Here is a 19021-nt window from a genome sequence, read left to right as displayed (position 1 = left end):
GGGGCAAGGTCTAATGGTATTAATTACTTAAGCAGGCCAGTGACATGTACTTTTTAATCAGTAGAGTAGGGCACTGGTTAGGGAAAAGAAAGATATATTATATTAATTATTTGAAACAACTATAAACAATCATTGAATAACATTTCAAAACATGAACACTAAATAATTAAATCAATTACAAGGGAGATGGTTAGTGGGTAGGTGATGTATTGCAACCATAGCAAATGAGAGCTGATGGACACCGCGACCACATCTACATTAACCGTCTGCAGTCCAAGGAACTTTGGTGCAGTATCAGACAATGTGATGCATTAAGGAAGGAAAAGTTATATGGACTTCATTCTAGAAGGCAGTCACACTGCTTAGGCTAAGTACTTCAGATTTGATCAGTGGTCAAGGACAGGAAGGTATAACCATGATTGGGGGCAGGCACGGAGATTCAGAAAGTAACACAGGGGTGAGGGTCTCAGCTCTTGGACCTTGTCTAACATATTCTAGGTTCTTGCGATCTGTGTAAATGAGAACTCGGACTGCGGATAGGGTGAGTAAACCGACCAAGCATTGCGATGCAGAGGACCATTGAAATTGGAGGCACAAAAAAAGCGAATGTAGTAAACGGGATAGGAGCACGGACTTCCTGCAAGTAACAATAAGTGAGGATTTCACTCCGAGCACCTGTCTTATGTATTGCGAAGGACTGTAATCGGTTTACTCAGACAGGTCAGACATGATAATGGGAATAAAAAAAGAGAGTCGTAGCAAATCAGTGGACAAGGACTGAAAACATAGTTATGGAAATGGATACTCCTGTCTGCAGCTGAAACAGGTGGGTCCTAAAGGCATTATTGCCAATTCGGTGCCAGATTAAGAGCACACCCTCTGGACTGGAGAGAAATACTGATGTTGCAGTCCACATGCGTAAAAACAACACAGTTGAATGTCCTCTTAGACTTACCCAAGGGTGTACGAACAACAAGAGGCCGAATTAAAAAGTAGAACTAAATGAGTAATAACCTGTTTATTATTAACCAAGAGAGGATCAAATCAGCATAGGGCAAATAAGATCAGAGTTGATTGCGCGATTTGAAGACTGGTGAGAGAGAAATGGGTTTCAATTCACAGGACAATGTAATTTAGCATTTTTGTTCATATTCAAACCAAGGCTTTAATGTGATTTGGAGATCAGTAGTGGAACCCAAACAGAGCATAAGTGAGCAGGTGATTGCTAAGCAAGTACTGCTTGATAGCAATGTTGATGATCACTTCCATTATTTTACCAATGACTCAATAGATTGATGGTGCAGTAATTGGCAGGTTGGAGTTTACCTGCTTTTTACGTATAGGACATATGTAGGCAGATGTCAGTGTTACACTGTACTGGAACAGCTTGGCTAAGGGTGCAGCAAAGTGATGGAGCACAAGTCCTCAGTAATATTGCCAGAATATTGTCAGGACCCATAAATTTTACAGTATCTGGTGCTTTTAGCAATTTCTTGATATCACCTAGAAATAATGGAATTGACAATAATGGACTGTGATGCTGGGGATCTCTGGAGAAGGCCAAGATAGATCATCCACTTGGCACTCTGGCAGAACATTGTTGCAAATGCTTCTGCATATCTTTTGGACTAATGTGCCGGGATCCCTCATTACAGCGGTTGGGGATTTATATGGTGCCTCCTCCTTGAGCGACGTGGACTTCCCTCATCACCTGCCTCAGACCCAGTCTAACAGGTTCTTTAAGACTTAATCAGCTAGCTAATAGTGTTGCAACCAAGCCACTCTTGGACACTGAAGTCCCCCATCCAGAAAATGCTGAAATCCATTACTAAGCAATAGTACTAGGGCATTTGACAAATTTGTTAAAGTTCTTTGAGAATTTAACAAGCAGAGTGGATAAGGGGAACTAGTTGTTGTAGTGATTTGAATTTCCAAAAGGCATTTGTTAAGGTGCCATATTAAGAGTTTGCTGCAAAATGTAAGAGTTCATGGTGTTCAAGCTAGTATTTTTATGGCCAGAGGATTGGTTAAACTAACAGAAAACAGACAGTCAGAATAAATGGCTTATTTTCAGGTTGGCAAATCTCTAACTAGTTTGGTGTCACAAGGAACATTGCTGGAAACTTCAATTACTTAGAATCCATATTGATAACCCAGATGAAGAAACTAACCTTAGTGAAGGCAAATTTGCTGATGACAAAGGTTGGTAGGAAAGCAAACAGTCGGCAAACAGATATAGATAAATTAAATGAATGGATATCAAACAAGTCCATTGGTACAATCAATATATGGATAAAGACAGTTCGCATACTATCCACTTGCATGTGATACTTCGCTTCTCATTTTCTGCCTACAACGTCGGTTAGCAGCATTTAAAAAAAAAGCCAAACGTACAAGCTTCTCCTCATCAGGAGACAGTCTGTCTGCAATTAAGTCCTCAGCAAGACCTCCTCATGTCACACTGAAAGTGGACCTTTCTTCACCCAAGCTAAAGCCTCACAGAAGGTTTGGTCTTCAGAAATGCAGTATGAAGGTCAAGGCACCCATGAACCAAACTTCTAGCCCTAGGCAAATGGCTCCATTTCTATTTAAATACCTTAAGAAAACTGAAGACTAAAGGAATAAAACCTGACAAAATATCTGGAGTGAAGCCCAAGGTCAGATTGATATCTAAATGTCATCTTGTTGCAACTCCTGTTACTAAGCCAGTGTGAAACATGCTTCACATTCCTTCGGACTCAACCTAGAAGGTTGAGCGGGTGATCCTGATATTTGGACAGCTCTGGGTCCACACAAATTTTGCCCAGGTTTGCACCCTAGAGAAGACACTCCAGTTTTGTTATAGAGTTTAAACAGAGTTAACCTTCTCAATGCAAACTATAGCCTTACAAGCCATCATCAATAAGTTTACAACAATTTGACAGACAGTGTACAAGATGGGAAAATGCAAAAGGAAAAATAGAAAAACAGAATATTATTTAAATGGGAAGACACAAATAATTCTGTGATACAAAGGGATCTCGTGCTTTTAGCATGCAAGTAATTAGGAAGACAAATGGAATGTTGGCCTTTAATGCAAGGGGAATAGACATTAAAGTTGGGATATCCTGTTATAACTAAACAGGGCATTGGTGACTACAACTAGATTAAAGTTTTGGTCTTCTCACTTATGGAAGGATGTCTTGAATTGAAGGCAGTTCAGAGGAGGTTGGCAAATGTAGGTTCCTGGCATAAAGGGGTTGTTTTATGGGCAAAGATTAAGTTGAGCTTATACTGATTTAGATCTGATTGAAACATACAAGATTCGGAGGAATCTTCAGATAGAGGTATTTGAATGTATTAAATGTTGAGTTAGAGATATCTTGGATCTACAAGGAAGTTAAGGGTTACAGGTGGACAGGCAGGACTGTGGAATTAAGCATACAAACAGAGCAGCCAAAATCTTCTTGAATGAAGTAGTTTGTGGAGTATACTCCTGCTCTGATAGGCAGATCTGCAACAAATCTCAACAAAATGGTCCACTTGCAGCGTCTTGTATTTGTTACATTAGACTGTTTTTGAAAGCTTTCAGTTGTTATCAAAACTAACTTGCATTCACTTATTGGGGAGTTAAATATTTAAAATATTACTAAGTCCAAATAAATTCATGCACATCATAAAAATTAAATGACCTGTAACTATACAGCTAAGCTGGGAGGAGGTCAGAAAAAGATGGACAGGCATTCAGAATTTAATAAAATACATTTTTCTGAATACATTCCATTAACAGTTACAATAATCTTGTTTTAGACATTGTTAAATGAAGTTTTGATTTCTGTACATAGAGTGAGGCACAGCTAGAAATCAGAGGAGATACTACAACAATGCATGGGGATAGAAGAAAAATTTTATTGTTGTTGTTTTATATTTCTTAACAGGCTTGTTAAACAATAGGACCTTCTTTGACATAGTTATTTGGATTTAAAAATGAGAATAGTTTAGAGTACTAGAAAACTTGAATTGGAAAACTGACTTGCATAACCAGATTCTGGAGATGAAAAATTAAGGCAATTGTTGTAGGATTCCAATACATGCAGTCCACAAATGCATAAGTAAAAAAAAAAAAATCAGCGTTCTAAACAACTGAACATTTACAATTTCCTGCTTAATTCTGTAACATGAACGAAGAATAGGTTTTTGATACAATCCTATGTTGTCATTGAAATCTTATAGAAGGATTTTTAAAAGAAATAAAGAAATATATATCACCAGTTCTATGTCTATTGACGATACCTTGCCTCCTGTCAAGGCAGCCATGTCATTCTGTGACAATGTAAGATGCCTATGTTTTAAAAAAGACAGAATTAGAAAGTGCAACTTAGAGTGTTGAATACCGAATATTAAGACTGGGATAAAATACATGTGCGTATACTTTAGTATTATAAATCTCCATTTCTTGATAAATAAAATGCTACATTTTATAAAATTAATGTTAAAAGTTGGACCTATTACTTTATTTTAAAATTCAAATGATTGCACTTGCAAACAGAAGTACCACTGAATATACAGCTCATATATAAATTACCTATCCATGGCAATTTAATAAACACAGCTACTTTTTTAAATCCTAGAACCAAAACAATTTAAAACAAATTGTTAACTTTTAAAACAGTTAAATACATGCAAATAAAAAGAGCAATGCTATCATAATTCTGTAATATAAAACAAAAGTTTTGAAAAATTTTGCAAGGCTGTGGGGAAGGAACAGGCAAGTGGAAACAATTAGAAAGCTCTTGCTGGATGAGTCTGCTTTGCATGTGCCTTACCTTTCAGACCGAGACTGTTCTACTAGAAGTGCAATCAAGGCTATCATCTTCTCCAGTGCTGCAGGACGGTATTTCTCTTCTGTTAAAGATAAAATATCTTCCTCCTCCTCTTCTTCCTCACCTTCTTCCTCGGACAATACCTCAACTTGGGGCTGGGGAAACTGCTAAAGAAAAAACCAAATATACAAAAAATATAAGCAATGAAGTTTAGACAATTACAAATTGTCATTATGAAGAATCTTTTCTTCTTCAATCCTATAACTAATCATTGAAGCAATATATTTGCATAATTTAAAGAAATCACTCCAATCAACTACAACGTACCAGGAAATGTTATAGCATTATTTTTTGTGCGCTGTAAAGAGCAAATTAGTTCAAAATGAAATATAACTTCAAAAATGATGGCAAAATAGAGTTCTATACATTAAAAAGACTCAAAAAGTAAATTAACATAATGTTGGTAATTATAGCAAATTAGAACAAATAACTACCAGACTTCAGAAAAACTGTTGCCCAATAGTACATTATGAAGTTCATGTTTATTGAGAATGATTGAAAAATTCTTACATTCTCTGGTCCCTTTGTTCCCATATAAAAATGTACCATTGTCGATATAGCTTGCAATGACAAAAGAAACTGGCTCTGAAATAATTAAACAACAGTTAGTAGAGTTATGGGGAAAATTGGAGTGAAACATCTAATTACTTTTCCTTCTAAGTCTCCAAAGACTGAATATCCATTTAATTTACCTCTTCCTCTCCCATTTTCGCAAACTCAAACAAGAATGCAAAATATTCAGTGAGATGTTTGCTGTGAGGTTTGACTCCATGCTCCATAATAGACAACAGCGTCTTCACAAACCTAGTTACACATGAACGGCTTCCAATATCTTCTACAGGACCATCCATATCATCAGAGCTACAAAGGCAGAGGTCAAGATACATCAAATACATTGTCCAAATCAGTGAGTAGTATTCAAACACAATAGAATCTTACATACTGTAATGACTTTATAATTGCATTTAAGCTTTTTAAAAGATTTAAACCCTTTACAAATAGTCACATGAAAATGAAAGCTCATAATTAATCACAAAATTGGTGTGAATTTTCCCTATCTTATGGGTTAAACGAGATTGAGTCTCAACTGATAAGAGACAGATCATTGCACATAAATGTTTTCACTTATCCAAATGCAATTTATATTCGTAAACTAATTCTACAAATCATATGCTGAACACAAAATAATTGTGAGGGGAGAGTGACAGCCCTTGACATTATGGTGCCAAGGGGCCCCAGCAGAACTAGAATCAATGGGTATCGGGGGCAAACTCTTTGCTGGCTGGAGTTAGACCTGACACATAGGAAGATGACTGTGGTTGTTGGAGGTCAGTCATCTCAGCAGGAGTTCCAAAGAGTAGTGCCCTAGGCCCAACCATCTTCAGATATTTCACAAACAGCCATCCCTCCATAACGTCAGAAGTTGGGATGTTCACCACCATTCACGACTCCTGATACTGAAGCATTTCATGTTCAAATGTAACAAGATCTCCACAATATCCAGACTTGGGCTAACAAATGGCAAGTAACATTCACACCACACAATGCCAAGATATGACCATCTCCAATAAGAGAAAAATCTAACTACCACTTCTTGACACCACTGAATTTCCGAGTATCAACAATCTGGGGGTTACCATTGACCAGAACGCAACTAGAATCACCATTTAAATACAGCAGCTACTACAAGAGCAGGTCAGAAGTTAGGAATACAGTGGTAAGTAACTCACCTCCTAACTCCTAACTCCCCAAAGCTGTCTTCATCTACAAGGCACAAACCAGGATTGTGATGGAATATTCCTCACATGCTTGGATGAAGAAGCCTGACAGCATTCAGGACAAAGCAGTTCACTTGATTAGCACCACATTCACAAGCATCCACACCCTCTACCGCTGATGCTCACTAGAAGCATTGTGTACTATATACTGCAGAAATTCAACAAAGTTCGAAGGCACCTTCTAGGCCCATGATTACTTCCACCTAGAAGGACAAGGGCAGCAAATACATAGGAACTGCACCACCTGCAAGTTCTCCCCTCCGAGTCACTCACCATTGTGACTTGGAAATATTTCACCATTCCTTTATTGTAACTGAGTCAAAATCATGGAATTCTCTCCCTAAGGGCATAGTGGGTTTACCTACAGCACATGGACCGCAGCAGTTCAAGAAGGCAGCTCTCCACCCACTAAGAACAGGTATCACAAGCTGGACAGCCAGCAACATCCACAAACCATGAGTGAATTTAAAACAATTCACTTTCTGCCATAGGATTTACTTTATTATTTGTTCATGGGGTGTGGGCAACACTGGTTAGGATAGCATTTACTGCCCCAACAGGCAGTTAAATGTCAACCACAGTGCTGTGGGTCTGGACTCACATGTATGCCAGACCAGGTAAGGATGGCAGTTTCTTTCTCGAAAGAACATTAGTGAACCAGATGAATTTTCCCAACAATCGACAATGGTTTCAGGGTCATCATTAGACTCAACTCCAGATTTTTACTGAATTAAAACTTCACCATCTGTCACAGGTGGGATTCGAATAAGGGTCAGAACCCAGAACATTCCCTGGGTCTCTGGATTAATAGTCTAGCGGTGTAATACCACTAGGCCAATGCCTTCCCTTTCAATACAAACTTATGTAAAAGAATACAAGTTTAGCAATGCTTTCATGACAGTCTATTTCATCCTTATTAACATATACAATTGAAGATGGAAGGTCAGTTCACACTAGGCAACCAACAAATACTTCAGTAGATCCCTGTAGCTTCACTTTTCATGAAAAGAAAATGGCTCCAATTTTAAAATACATTTCTAAAAAAAAACAGAAACATGCTAAAAATGATAGAAGTAATAAACATTCCCATAGGAAAACTATTTCTATTAGTTACAAAATTCCACAAAAATTACAGTTGGAGGCAACAATGAATAACCAGTCTTTATCTGAATAGCCGAAGCTTAAAAGAAAGTTTTCCACTGACTTTACAGTACTAAATGTGAGATTTCACTGCTCAAGATGCAAAAGATGTAGCATCATCTATCAGATTCTGACTATTAAAAGGCAGCGAGTAGTGTTTTCATTTTGTCCAAAGCTTACCAATGTACTATTAAACTCTGCTTTAATTACTGATTGGGAGAATCAAACATGCAACACTGCTTTAATCTACATCGACTATTAAATTATGTTTAAGCAGTAAACTCTGTTGTTTCCTTCTGTACCAAATGAACCGTACCATACCAGCATGTTCCAGCTGGACTTCATCCATGTTTTTATCATCCTCAGAAACACCAAACACCACAGCACAACCAAGTAGCTGAAAGCCAGGACAATAAAGATAAGTACGCTTCGCTGGAAGGCTCCTATCTCATGAGACAGTCAGATTGTAACTTTGTGTTAAAACATCCTGTGGTGTGATTCAGGGACCTATTCTATCAACGACAGTAAGACAGAGAGGCAAGATTTGAACATCCATCTTTTCTGGACTCTCTTCTCAGCCTTCTTCTCTTTCAATTTCTTTTTGCTTCTTTCAATGTCCCCCTGACTATTCTATGATCCAGAGGTCTCACAATCTCTCAATCCCCCATCTTCCTGACTCACTTGCAGATTGCTTTGAAGCAGAAATATGGATGCTTAGAGAATCCAGACTTGGTGTCCAATTCATCATGTAGGTCGTCTTTGGGTAGCAGAGATTTTTGGGAGCAGACTGTCAACCATGTGATGTACATATCTGAGCCATCACAAACGTAACTGGCTTACTGCTAAGTTTACACTGATGCAATTAGTATGCACCAAAACACTGTTCCACAAGTGAGATGTTGAGGATTTTAAAGTTTACTTCCAATTTTATGGAGATAGACAAGTACTAACTCAACGTTTCAGATAGTGGATACCTGCAAGATGCTTCCTATTTTAAAATTGTTTTGTAACCATTTTTCCATAAAAATAATTCATAAGAGTTACTTTTAACGCTGATTTTTTAAAATACGATGCTCCTCTCAAGAATTAATTTGCTATATGTAGAATAAAGCAACTTAATGATTCAACCAAATCTCACCTCATCTACTGTCAACTGCTCCACTGGAAATAAAAATGTATAAAAGACTACGCTTCAAGACACAAAGTGGGATCAATTGTCACAATGTCCAGGTCACACTTTTCTGCAATTTTAGGTAGAGTGAATTCTAATTAAAGCAAGGCATTAACAAAATGGCCTGATGCTGTTGAACCATAACCAAGGGTCCATTTTGCAGATCCAAATTAATATTAGCTAAATATGGGCATTGAGTATCATTTCTATTTTCTGTAATATTCTAAAGATCGAAGAAATGATTTGGAAAGCTCGGATTGTGTTGAAAAATCTTTTACTCAATGGCACAGGTCCATTATCCTTTGTGAAGAACAAAATCAGAGTAATGTTTTGACAGCAAAGTCCACAAATGGATTCATGGCTGAATATTCCACAAAAAAAAAGCAACTTTGCACCCAATAGGTGCAAAAGAAAGAAAATAAATACCAAATGTCGATGATGGCATTAATGTCTCACATAAGGTTTGAATCATGGAGCGTTGTTGCAGCAAGCAGCAATTCTTGTACTTTTATTTTAAAGATCATTTATCATTACACCAGGAGTTAGTATTGAGTTTTAGCTAATGTCTGCTAGAGTAGACGAATGATTAATTCTCAGAATAGATGTTGTATATCATTTCTGTGACATACAATTGATGCAATCACTTAGAGATCTAAAACTGCAAACTATGACGTGAAATTGCATAGGAAGAACATGTTTCATTAGAGAAAAGATTGAGATGCCACGAGGTTCAACTTCACAATAAAGCAAAAGACTAGGTTTACAAGATGACAAAGAAACGTAAATGGGAATTAATTTTTTGTTCAAACTCTGAACTCACTGCAAGATATTAGCACATTTCTTAAGTATCAAATAGTCTAGAAATTTGAATTTTTAACCCGGACTTGGTATTTACATGGAACAGATTCTCATCAAAAGCAGGCAGTGTCAAATAAAAGAAACAGGTGAAAATCTGATGATTCACAAGATCTTCACCCATGAAGAAAACCATCTGATCATTCTTAATCTATCCATCAGCACAAATGCTAGCATCTCTCCTACAGCAGCACCTAATTAATTCTTAATTATTCCAGTATTTTCATTTATACTTTGTTACTGAAAATTTACTCACGAGTCTTTAGCAGAATGTCCTTATATCAGTCCTACATTTAGCTTCTAATAATTTTAACTTGCGGTTAATACCCATTCCCCAACCCCATCTTCAGCATATATACCACCTTTTCCAAGCTGCCATCAGTTCTGAAAAAGGGTCACTAGACGCGAGAAGCTGACTCTGCTTTCTGTCCATTGATGCTGCCAGACCTGCTGAGATTTTCCCACCAATTTCTGTTTATATACAATGCAACACTTTTGATTTTGTTGATCATTGTTCTGCATATACGTAGAGGCAACTTTAGTTCCAAGGTGATAGGTGGGAAGTTAAAAAAAAAAACACAACTTAAATCTCAAACCTAACCCAACACAGAAGGGCAATTCATCCACTTTCAGGAAAAGAATTGGTCGGTATGGTTTCTTTACCTTAACAGAATGTGTTTTAAATCAATGGAGTCCAATCATTTGGTTACTATCTTAGCTTTAAATTTCAAATAGCCTATACATGGTTTAGTGTGGAACTTTGATAAAGTGGCTTTGTAAGTCATGGTCGACCATGCAGAGCTTGCCAATACAATTGGTGTTGCAACTTTCTCCAAGAAATCAAACAGGATGGCCACACAGGATCTTCCCCACCTAAATACATGTCACTTACCAGATCATTGTGCATGTAATCCCAGTTTACTTGCGATAGTTAAGAAAAATGTTGAACTTTATAAAATAATAGAAATATTCAAATTCACCACACAATATTATATGACATGAGCTCTGCTGGGCCAATACTTATTTGTGGATTATAATTGGGCAGGCACGAATAACACAACATTAAATTCATATTCCATGCACTTGTCAGAGGCATAGAATTCTTACAGAAAGAAACCATTTGACTCATCGTGTCTCCACCAGCTCACCAAATGGGTAAGCTGTAGTGGTTTTGTGTTTACTTACATAAATTTACCAATCTCACACCGGGACTAGTAAATGGATACAGGTTCTTTTTATTTGAAGATCTGTTACAGGATTGCTCAGTAACCAGATGTGTTACAAAAATTCAGGAACTATTTTTGAAGGAAAGCACAGCGACACGCTGCAAGTTAAGCTAACAATAGCTGCTAATTACATGTACTACATCCTTTGTTACTTGATCATTGGCATGCTTTCTTCTAAATTGATATCACAACATCCCCTTTCTCCAAGATAAAATAACATGTTAAGAATTAAAATACGTGCATTAGAATTGTGAAAATTATTCATACACAAAATAATAACGGAAGAACTTGAAACTTTTGATTATCTGAGTAATACTGACTTGTCAGTGCATTGCTATTATTTTATAAACTCTTAGTGATGATTGAGGAAGACATGTCACAGAAACAATTTTAGAGTTTATCTTTGTATCTGTTCTATGCACAATTGGAGTACTGAGTGTTATATAACTGTCCAGTTCTCCAAGTTAACTTCTGTGTTTTTTCCATGTAGTTCTACCAGGTGTTATGATCTCTCAATATTTAGGTTAACTGCAAACTCTCCATATCTCTGAGTGCCAAGTTCCCCGGGTAGGATATAATGACTTGAACCTTTTGTCCGACATGCAGACTAAGCAGTTTTGTATTTGCATTTTGGTTGTGTACTGTGTTAATTCTCCATTGTTTTACAAGAAATATGCCCTCATTTGCTGAAAAATTTAACAGATAATGGCCTGGAGAGGTTTTCTTAATCAACCTTCTAAACAGGATGCGGAGGTGCCGGTGTTAGGTGAACAAGGTCAGAAGTCACATGCTACCAGGTTATAGTCCAACAGGTTTATGTGAAATCGCAAACTTTTGGAGCACTGCTCACTTCACCTGATGACGGAGCAGCGCTCCGAAAGCTTGAGATTTCAAATAAACCTACTGGACTATAATCTGGTGTTGTGTGACTTCTAACCTTCTAAACAGGCTTTGCACTGGTGCTCGTAATTGTAGGGTAATCATTTGAGACCCTATTTTGTCATCTTGTATTTCAACATTAGAATTTCAAAAGTGCAAACCATTTGCTTGGTGAGTCTGTTAGACCTGGGACAGAGTGCTGAGGCTGTCACATAGTTTGTGCCTTATTTGAAAGGTTGTCTCTGAAAGGTCTGACAATGAATTGTGACAAGTTATCTCAGGTGCATGGAGCAGATTGAGTATTCAATTCCTTGTGTGCCCCATGAATATACTTGAGATATCCTTCGACTGTCCAATGATTAAAACTTGAAAGAGTAGTAAGTGACTAGGGGAAGATCATGTTATCACGTAACGATTGCAGCACAGAAGGAGGCCACGAAATCCATTTCAGTGTTGGCTTTCTGCAACACCTATTCATCACAGGCACTTCCGCACTATCCCCATAGCCCTCTATATTCTTTGCTTTCAGATAATAATCCAATTATCTCTCGAATGCCTCGCTGTTTCCATCACACTCTCAGGCAATGTTCGTTCAAAGCTGTGCAGCTGCTTGGAAGTTCCACACACACTGACTTCTGGCTCAGATGCCACTGCCTTGAAGGTCTACAGACTAACAAAAAAACTGAGAAGGAACGCAGCTCTTCGGCAGTGTATTCCAGATCCGAATTACTCACAGAATCAGAGAAGTGTAATGGTGCAGGAGGATTCCTTTGGTCTGCACCGGCTTGTTAAATGAGCATCACTATCTACTGTCAATCTCCTGCTTTTACCCCATACCCTTTATTTTTAAAATTAAACTATTATTTTAATCCAAATCATCTAAGGCCCTTTCAAATGCCTCAATTGAATCTGCCTCCATCATATTTCCAGGCAATGCATTCCATATTGTAATTACTCACAGAGAAAAGATTTTCCTCACTGCACCCTTGCTTCTTTTGCGGATTACTAAATTCACACCCTTTTGCTCCTTTTATGAGCATGAACAGTTTCGACCTATCTACTCTATGCAGCCCACTCTCAATTACGAAAACCTCTCTTGAAATCTCCTCTTAGCCTTCTTCTCTCCAAGGAGAATAGTCTGAACTACTTCAATCTATCCTCATAACTGAAGTTCCTCATCCCTGGAACCATTCTCGTAAACCATTCCTGTACTCCCTCCAATGTATTCACATCCTTCCCATAATATGATGCCCAGAACCATACACAATACCCCAGCTGAGATCGTAATACTATGTTGACATAGCTTTGTTTGCCAATTATCTTATATCTGTTCATTCTGGTTCTTGATCATTCTACCAATGGGACAATTTCACTCTACTCTCTCCAGACTCATTATTGTAAATACCTCTATGAATCTTCACTTCTCTAAGGATAATAATTCCAATTTCATGAATCCTATATAACTGAAATTTCTCATTCCTGGAAACATTCTCTAGAATCTAGCAAAATCAAGAAAATCTAGAAATAATTACTTTTAAATCAGTTAAACCGTCTTGCTAAGCGGAGGCCTGTCTAGGGCTGGCATTTATTTGTCAATCAGTTGAAAGCCTTTTGTTCAATAGCTGTTAATCACTACAGCAGGAAGCAGTGCTCAGCTAGCTGGTGACTCAGAGTGGCTTTCTAAAAAAAAAACTATTTTTCTAATCAATCTGTTCAGAGATATTACTACACACCTCTGGAAGAGGTGGGACTTGAACATGGGCCTCCTGGTTCAGGAGTTGGGACATTACCACTGTGCCACAAGAGGGCCCTCAGAGCCTCTCTAAATGGAAGAGGATTTGTTTGAAACACGTAGTCAGTAAGGAGCACAAGGTCAGACTATGCCAGAGCAAGTACTCGGCAATTTGATACAAAGTTGGAATTTTAACTGCACAGAGGGCAATGGAGTGTTTTAAGCAAGTTTTACTGCAAGAGATTTAGGTTGCTGGGTGGGGGCTTCACTGAAGGGAGCAGCTGCTGCAAGGAATTGTGTCTCAAAAATCAATAACTTTTGAACAATCTAAGCATTTACAACAATCTAGCACAGGAAAAATAAGTTTGCAATAAACAATACCAACGAAAGGTATTTTTGTTTTTCATTCACTCATGGAATGTGGGGATAGGCCAACACTGACTACCTATCACTATTTGAGAAGATGGTACTGAGCTGTCTTCTTGAACTGCTGCAGTCCATATGTTATAGATAGAGTCACAGTGCTGCTGGGAAGGAATTCCAGGTTTCTGATCCAATGACAGTGAAAGAATGGCGAATGGCATGGAGGGGAACTTGCAGATGTTGCTGTTACTATGTATCTACAGCCCTTGTCCTTCTACATGGCATTGGTCATGGCTCGTAAGTTAGAGATAGCAAGAACTGCAGATGCTGGAGTCAGAGGCAACACAGCAGGAAAGGAAAGCCAACGTTTTGGGTCAGGACCCTTCATGAGAACTCCAGAGAGTTCTGATGAAGTTCTGATGAAGGGTCGCAACCTGAAACGTCAGCTTTCCTGTTCTACTGATGCTGCCTGACCTGCTGTGTTCCTCCAGCTCCACAATGGCTTGTAAGTTGCTGTCTAAGGAGCCTTGGTGAATTTCTGCAATGCATCTTGTAGATCATACACACTGCTACTATCCGATGTCAGTGTTGGATTGAATGAATGTTTGTGGATATGGGGCTAATCCTGTGGGCTGTTTTATCCTGGATGGTATCACGCTTCTTGAGTGTTGTTGCAGCCGCACTCATGCGGGCAAGTGGAGATTATTCCATCGCACATGACTTATGGCTTGTAGATGGTGGACTGACTTCAGGAGTCAGCTGAGTTAATCACTGCAAGATTCCTAGCCTTGTGTAAATATATTTATATGGCTAATTGTTGAGTTTCTGGTTAATGGTAGCCCCCATGATGTTGAATATGGAGATTCAGTGATGGTAATTCCATTCATGTCACGTGGCAATGGTTGGATTGTCCCTTATTGGACATGGTCACTGCCTGGCATTTGTGTGGCATGCATGTTACTTGCTACTTTTCAGCCTTTTCGGTGTGGATATTGTCAGGTCTTCCTACATTCGGACATGGACTGCTTCAGTACCTGAGGATATCATTGAATATCCCACTTCTGATTTCACAATGAAGAGAAGCAGCTGAAGATGATTGGACTTCAGACACTACCCTGAGAAACTCCTGCAGAGATGACATTTGGTTTTATAGGGGATGAGATGATGGACCTCCGACCACCACAATGAACTTCCGTTGTGCTAGGTATGACATATCAGTCCAAGACAGAAAGCAAAAGCATTTGCAAAAATGATCAGCGAGAAGAGGTCCCCAGCATCTCACATGCCAATCTTCAGTCAATTCAATTCACTCTATGTGAAATCAAGAAATAACATCAGGAACTGGATAGTGCAAAATCAATGGACGCTGACACCATTCTGGCAAAAGTACGGGTTGCATCTGAGCAAGACTGGAAGTGAGGTTCTCTTCCCACACTCCTGTGACTATGATTTGATAGTTATTTTTGCCTCCTCGGGTTTTAGTATGTTATACATACAATTTCTGAACATCTTCAAATCTTGTCGGAGGCCTCACCTGTTGCCTTCCCTACGTTCATGAGAAACTATACCTCTGATCACCAGTGGTCTGTCTTTAATTACAACAACTTACCAAACTCTCAGCAGGACTAGGAAATGATTGTATGTTTTGATTGTTTGAAGATCAGTTGTAGGATTGCCCAGCAAACAGACTTGTTACAGAAATCCAGGAACTAGTGGAGAAAATCATAGCCAGATTCCTACATACTGCACATTAGACTGACAATGGTTGCTGGTCACATGTTCTACATCCTGATTTCTTGTTCATTGGCAAGATCACAACCCCCACCCCCAACAACCCCCTAAATAGCACAGTATACACCATCTATGAATAAAGAGTGAGGGAGAGAATAAGAATCCAAGGTTAGGGCATTCATTTTCCTAATGGATTGCAAAGTGGTGGTTTTGACCTTGTTACTCTGTTAAACTTGAAGAAATGCCAATTGTTTACAAATTGATGTGAAACAAGCAGTTAGCACAGTTGTAGACATCTGGAATAAAATCAAAATGCTGTAAACACTCGGATCAGGCAGCACCCATGCAGATTGCCTTGAAACACTAACCGTACGATTATTTATGGGACGAGAAAGCATTGGTATTGCTTCAGAAGGAAATCAAGGCTTATTTTTTAATCAAAATATATTCCGAGATACAGAAATGATTTTTGTCATTACCCATCTTCCATTCCTGGTTGCAGGTAGAGGTGTGCATGCACTGGCCGGAGTCTCTGAATCACATGAATGCATAAACGCTGGAACATCTGCAGAGCCCAAAGTAAGGAGCAAAAGGAGAGGATTTTACACATTTTATTTCATATCTGAAATTTTTAAAAAATTACCAAAGATATTAACAAGGATACAAAACACTCAAATTAAAATGAAAGCACTATCTGAAATACACTTAAATGGTCAAATATTCTGACATTAGTTACAATAACACGAAGTGAACTAAAGCACTTTATACCTGTCTAACAATCTGATTTGGACACTTAATGAGGATTTGCATTGGCCACCAATCATCATCTGCCATTCGGTCCAAAAACCACTGTAGAGATAGAAGTTTAAGTTAGAATTTTGAAATTACACAAAGACAATTTTTGAACCAAAGTTCCATGTTACAATTTTCATATTTCATATAAGCGGTGAAATTATAATATCCATGCAATTTTATCATTGATCCCATTATCAGATATATCATATTCAACTCAAATATGCAGACAGAAAGCAATTGTATTCTAGACCTGTCAAGAATGAGGTGTAGGTGTTTAAAATACACATTGTATGTCACAATCAGTAGTTTGCGGTTGAACAGATTTTGGAGGACATGCCAGCAACAATTTAGGCTGCAATTGATATCCAACAAGGTGCTTTCAGTTCCAAAACATAGCTAAGGTCCAGGAGCCAGAAGGCAGGCTAAGCCAGACTGTTCCTGCACCTGTGGAGAGTTTGGTTTATAGTACGAGCATCTAGGATTGTGCTCAAAGTCTGCGGGTCACCTCATTACCATAACCATATTCCAGAAACAGAGTTTAGTCCTCGTAAAATGTCTGCCAGTGACTGATCACTTGTGAGTAATGATACATAGCTATGAGAAAAATGGATAAGATGATAATGCGATTGTGATAAATCACTTTTGATTGTACACTAAAGATTTAGCATGGTAGAGTAGACAAAACTGCAAGGATTCTCTTTTTAGGTACTGCATGGAAAGACTGAAGGAGGCTTCCTGCTGCACCTTCTTAGTGAAGAAGTTGATGGTGGATCTGAAGAGGGGCAGACAGACATATTCAACAGCTGCCAGAGGGTCTTATGACTGAAATGATGCTATTTTTGTAATGCAAGAAAAAAACGACTCCACCATACCTGATGTCAATTGGCTGAGCAAAGGAGTTAACAATAGTCTGTAACAATGTCTTTATTTTTGTTTACTTAAGACTTTTCTATCACTTTAAGACCTGAACAGTGGTTCAAAGATATAGAACCAGTTTCTGGGTGTGCAACATGCCCTTGAACTGCACCAGCTGCTACAGCAGACAATCTGACTTCACTGGTTTTTTGACATTCATATCTGTGCAATTTTTATCAATGCAAACTTTTTAGGCACTGCCAGTGTACAATAATCTGAGAAGCCACAATGAAATTCAAATCAGTTCTATTTACTTATAAGGTTTAGGATTTGTTTTTCATGTACATAGTGGTCATTTTTCAGGGGATATTGACTTCTAGTTTGTATCTCTACTTGAACTATTTATAAAGATATGCTCTTAAAATACCGAATAGAAATTTTGACAAGATACCTTTATAAGAATTTTTAATCAGAAAAATACTTGACTGACTTGGCAGTTATGGAAATTATTGATCAACAAATGATAGTTTAGAAGAAATCAATTATGTATGAATAGTTTTTATCTAGTGTGATAAGACCCTTCCTAATCTAAAATAAATCATCAAGCATAAATAAAGTAATCACTTGAACAATCCGATTTCTAGCTGCAGAAAGGCACAAAACTTTTAAGATACACTATATTTGTTAATTATGAAATTACAGATGCCTACATTTAATAAAATGGTGTATGTCCTACATGACAGAAGATTGTTTGCTATTATGTGAATGTGAAGAATAAAAATGAGCGAGTTATCTGGTAAAGTCAAGAAAAGATGTTTCGTCAATGTTGGAGAGATCTCCCTACAGCATAAGCTTACATTTTAACTTGATCTTCAAGGAAATACATACATAAATAACAACCCTAAAGTGTCTAATGAGAGGTGGAGTTATGTACAAGCAGAGTAAACTAGACATGTATCAATGCTTTAAAAAGAACAGATTCTTGTAATTAATGCACCCATCTTTTGTGGCTTGGGTTATTCTGATGTCTCTGAAATATAACAAAAGAAGAAGCAGTGAAGCTCCAGCAACATCACATCTTCCAGCTTAGTCAGGAAATCTTTTCCTTTAGAACTTTATAAACAGTCATTTAGAACAAAGTATAAGAAGTTATCAAGAGATCAGTTAGGTTCCTCACCTCACAGGCTGCCTGGCTGTTATTAAATTGTTTTGTCAAAAGCTCAATCCATTGCAACATGGTGGGCTATGAGAAAGAGAATTATAATACCAGGTCATGGCATGTTATTCATAATCCGTAATCTAAAGTTTATAAAATCAATGATGTGAGGGAAGGAAACAGATTTATCTTTTTGACTCAATACATTATCCAGGCCAATTCACCATCCCCTCAAAAGAAGTAGTAAATGTATAAACAAACATTTCAAGGGTCAAGATCACAATAGCTAATTTTGAGAAGTGACAGAAACCAAACAAAATGTTCATTCCTCCTGCATAAATGCATCAGAACAGGAGTGAGTCTATAGGCGACACTTATCCATGAATTGTATATTAAAGAATGCTCTGTTGATAGCAGTAACTTCTAATACAATATGACTCCATGCTTGGAGGTAACTCACTTTAAATGTGAACCTGAA

At 37.9% G+C, this 19021-nt stretch overlaps 1 protein-coding gene across 3 annotated transcripts in view; it reads right to left on the bottom strand.

The window, feature by feature from the left end:
* usp34 (ubiquitin specific peptidase 34) overlaps positions 1-19021 on the bottom strand; it is a 267373-nt gene that overhangs the window by 56887 nt on the left and 191465 nt on the right. Inside the window, exons 55-61 of one of the 3 annotated variants that reach the window (XM_048600750.1) lie at positions 18565-18630; positions 16506-16586; positions 16217-16302; positions 5555-5723; positions 5373-5447; positions 4806-4969; positions 4249-4321 (exon numbers count right to left, since the gene is read on the bottom strand). In XM_048600750.1, coding sequence (XP_048456707.1) covers positions 4249-4321; positions 4806-4969; positions 5373-5447; positions 5555-5723; positions 16217-16302; positions 16506-16586; positions 18565-18630 — 714 coding nt within the window. The remainder of the gene's footprint in view (positions 1-4248; positions 4322-4805; positions 4970-5372; positions 5448-5554; positions 5724-16216; positions 16303-16505; positions 16587-18564; positions 18631-19021) is intronic. The other 2 variants (XM_048600752.1, XM_048600751.1) reach the window with 2 other exon arrangements.

This window comes from Rhincodon typus, chromosome 9 (assembly GCF_021869965.1).
Source record: "Rhincodon typus isolate 14 chromosome 9, sRhiTyp1.1, whole genome shotgun sequence".
NCBI lineage: Eukaryota > Metazoa > Chordata > Chondrichthyes > Orectolobiformes > Rhincodontidae > Rhincodon > Rhincodon typus.
The sequence above is the reverse complement of the archived record's forward strand: the minus strand, read 5'-3'. Positions and strand labels throughout refer to the sequence as shown.